The following is a 3,322-nucleotide window of genomic DNA, read 5'->3' as shown; positions in this document are numbered from 1 at the left end:
CCCGCCTCAGTGCCCTCAAGCTTCTGGGCCTCAAATTCCCCCGGGAGGGGTGTAGAGGGGGAAGAACCAGTGTTGGTAATGTCATGGGAACTGAGCTCTAAGAAGGAGACATTGTCCTCGAAAGTCCTTCCTTTGCGAGATATTGGGAATTAACTGTCCCTTCCAAGGGCGGCGCCCATGCTGTTGGTGGAGGTGGAAGGTCAGGAAGGTAGGTTGGGTGGCTGGATTTGCTGGAAGCTTGTGACCTGAGGGCTGTGGCCTTGGAGGCCAGCCAGCTACCCAGCTGTGTATCTGTGTGGCCCAGTGGGCAAGGCTGGCGGGCGGGCCGTGGGTCTGGCAGTCATCAGCACTGTGCTTCTTACAGCCCTCCCTGCTCTGCAGCCCTACTCCCAGTCTTGAGGATGGCAGTGGTTCTGTCCTATCCGACAGTGAGGAGAGCGTGTTCTCAGGCCTGGAAGATTCTGGCAGTGACAGCAGTGAGGAATCCTCTGAGAGCGAAGATGGGGCCAGCAGTGGAGAGAGCCATGGCGGGCTGGAGAAGACCTCTGGGCAGCAGGTGCAGGTGCGTGAGCGGGGCCCTGGGGGCTCTCACCTCCAGATGAAGGTGGCCCAACAAGAAGCGCCTGAGCTCTCTGGGGGCGCTGCCCACTCGCCGCTTCCTCCATGTTCCCTTAGGACCTGCAGGCCCTCGTTCCGCCTCTGATACACCTGGGTCACACTTGGGACTTGGTGGGACATTTGTTTGAAGCTGAGTTGCTGTGAGTTCTAGGGCACTGGATTTCAACCACACTCATGGGCTCCATTCACTCTGGAAATCCTCATGCCTGGGCCTCCCCTCAGGTGACTCCTTTTTTTACTGTATGTTTTTAGCTTTTTTGTCGAAAATTATTTGCTCATATAAATATGGGTTTACCTCTGGACTCTCGATTCTATCCCACTTGTCCATGTGTCTGTTTTTCTGCCAATACTATACCGTTTTGATTACTGTCACTTTGTAGTATAATTTGAAGTCGGGCAGAGTGATGCCTCCAGCCTCGTTCTTTTTTCTTAGGATGGCTTTGGCAAATCTCACCCCCTTTTTTCCACATGTTCCTTCAAAGCCATCTGCACCCTCCGCCTGGCTGGGCCACCCCTGTTCACGCCTCTCCTGGGTGCGCTGAGTCCCATCTCCACCCAGCCCCGGTGGTGGGAACGTAGCCAGCAGGCCGGTCACTGCCTCCTGCGCGTGCTCCTGTCTTCCTTTGAGCGTGGCCACATAAGGCACCAGGAGTGACCTCCGTGACAGCTCTGCCATGTGCTGTGTTGGTGGCCCCTGGTTAGGCCTGCTCCTCTCTTGTCCTGGAACCAGTCGAGGGTGGCTTGCTTGCGTGGGACCTCTCTATCGCGTGGGGGAGGTTGGGGCCCTCTCAGTTTCTTTTAGTCGACCTGTACCTGCTGTAGCTGGTGGCTTGTCACATGTCACACCATGGAGGCTTCTGCTTAGACGTTCTCTCTGGGGGATGGTCCTCAACGCAAGACCCCCTTCCATTGCGCAGCCTTCCCACCACAATAAGCTCTACGAACCTGTGCCCGCGGTGACACCTGCTTCTGCTACATCTCTGCCATGTCCCAGCTTTTTAACTGGACGCCCACAGGATTCTGTGGCACATGGCCACGGCCTCTTGCGCAGTCCTGCAGACAGTCGGTGGTGTTACGTGCGCAGGTGGAAGTGGCATTTGCCGGGTCTCCTGGGAGCCAGGTGACTCCTGGGAGGAGAGTGAACGGCCTCCCTGCTCTTCCGTCACTGCCTCTCTGGGCCCAGCCCTCACCAGGCTGCCCCAGCCGCCATGCTCGCTCACAGGTTTCTGCTGACCCCTGCTGTCGCTGTCATTCTTTTCCTCCACGTTCTGTTGGCCAGACATGTCCCCTGTGACCTTCCTACCAAGGGTGGGTGGGCAGGCCCCCCTTGGCCTCTCTGCTTCTCGTGTCCAAAGGGCACCCTGCCATACTGTCAGGCTTCACGTTTACACGAAGTCAAGGATGTGGCTTCTGAGGCAAGAGTCAGCAGGGAGGGGGCCTAACGGGCATGATTCCTTGGGCCTGACTCCCTGGAGCGGGCTGCCCCAGCTCAGGCTCACTGATCCAATGACAAGTGGCCGAAGTCCCCACACAGAAGGGAGCTGGCTTGTTTGCTTCATTAGCTGGCGGTTCTGTGGCTGGTAGGTCACCTGTGGGTGCAAGGTGTTTGATGTAGGCTGTCCCAGACACACCAGGAACACGCTGCTAGAGGCATTCCATGGAGAAGGGCCCTCTGATGGCCAGGTGGCCGTGGCACGTTCCTGTGGACACTGGCTGGGCCTCTGCTTCCCTCCCCACAGTGGGGATGGCCGGACCCCGCCTGTGTAGCATGTGTCCCCGGGCCCTCCCACGGGAGCACCTGTCTGCGGTGGCCCCCACGGCCCTCCGCGCTCTGCTGAGGGACCTCGTGGTGCCAGCAGCTCTTGGAGCTTCTGGGTCGTTTTTAGTTGTGGGTGGCATCTCCGCCTGAGGCACCCGCTTCCCTCTGCCGACCTGCCTGTGGGTAGCTGCCCTCGTTTCTCCCTGGGCGACGGAAGAGCCCCTTGTTCCCTCTGCGTGCTCCCCTCTGTGGGGAGAGCCACACCCACGGGACCGCCCGCGTTCTCGGCGCTGGTTGCAGCTGAACGCGAGAGCGGCTCAGGTGTATGTAGTCGGTCCTGTCGGGGCTGTCCCCAAGTCAGGCTCCCATTTCCCTTCCTGTCCTGTTGGTCACTGGCGTCAGAAGCTGTGTGGACGGCCCGCCCCGCGCGTGCCCTGGGCCCGAGCCTGCGGCTGCAGAAAGCGGAGGTTGTCCCTGCGGGCCCTTCCGGTCCTTTTTCCCGAAGTCCCTTCCCTCCTTTTCCCTTGCTTGGCCCGGCGGCGCCACACAGCCCACCCCGGCGTTCGGTTGCGAAGTTGGGAGCTGAGGTGAGGAAGAGCATGGTGCACCTGGGCTGCAGGTGGGCCGCCAGGGGAGAGGACCCCGCCGGGTGGGAGGAGTCCGAGGGCGGGTCCCTCGCATGGCCGAGTGCGCAGTGGGAGGGGATCCCTCCGTCTGCTGCAGCCATCTCGCCCTGTCTCCTCCCCTCTGAGCACCACCCCTGTCTCCAGCTCCCTCTCTTCCAGCCCCTCGGGACTGCAGCTGTTTTTTGTCTCTGTCCTTTGTTGCCTTGTTGGCCCGAGTCCCTGTCCACCAGGCCAGTCACCCCGTCTCCTGGCCATACTGCAGCCCCTGCCTCGCATACTCCTGACAGTGTGTCTGCAAGCCTGCCCCGTCCCCAGCAGC

At 60.5% G+C, this 3,322-nt stretch overlaps 1 protein-coding gene across 1 annotated transcript in view; it reads left to right on the top strand.

The window, feature by feature from the left end:
• Positions 1 to 3,322, top strand: part of BOP1 (BOP1 ribosomal biogenesis factor) — a 22,882-nt gene that overhangs the window by 1,393 nt on the left and 18,167 nt on the right. Inside the window, exon 2 of the mRNA XM_039846080.1 lies at positions 365 to 562. Within this exon, the coding sequence (XP_039702014.1) occupies positions 365 to 562 (198 nt within the window). The remainder of the gene's footprint in view (positions 1 to 364; positions 563 to 3,322) is intronic.

This window comes from Pteropus medius, unplaced genomic scaffold, assembly GCF_902729225.1.
Source record: "Pteropus medius unplaced genomic scaffold, Ma_sr-lr_union100, whole genome shotgun sequence".
Classification (NCBI taxonomy): Eukaryota; Metazoa; Chordata; class Mammalia; order Chiroptera; family Pteropodidae; genus Pteropus; species Pteropus medius.
This window is presented reverse-complemented; position numbering and strand designations above follow the sequence as displayed.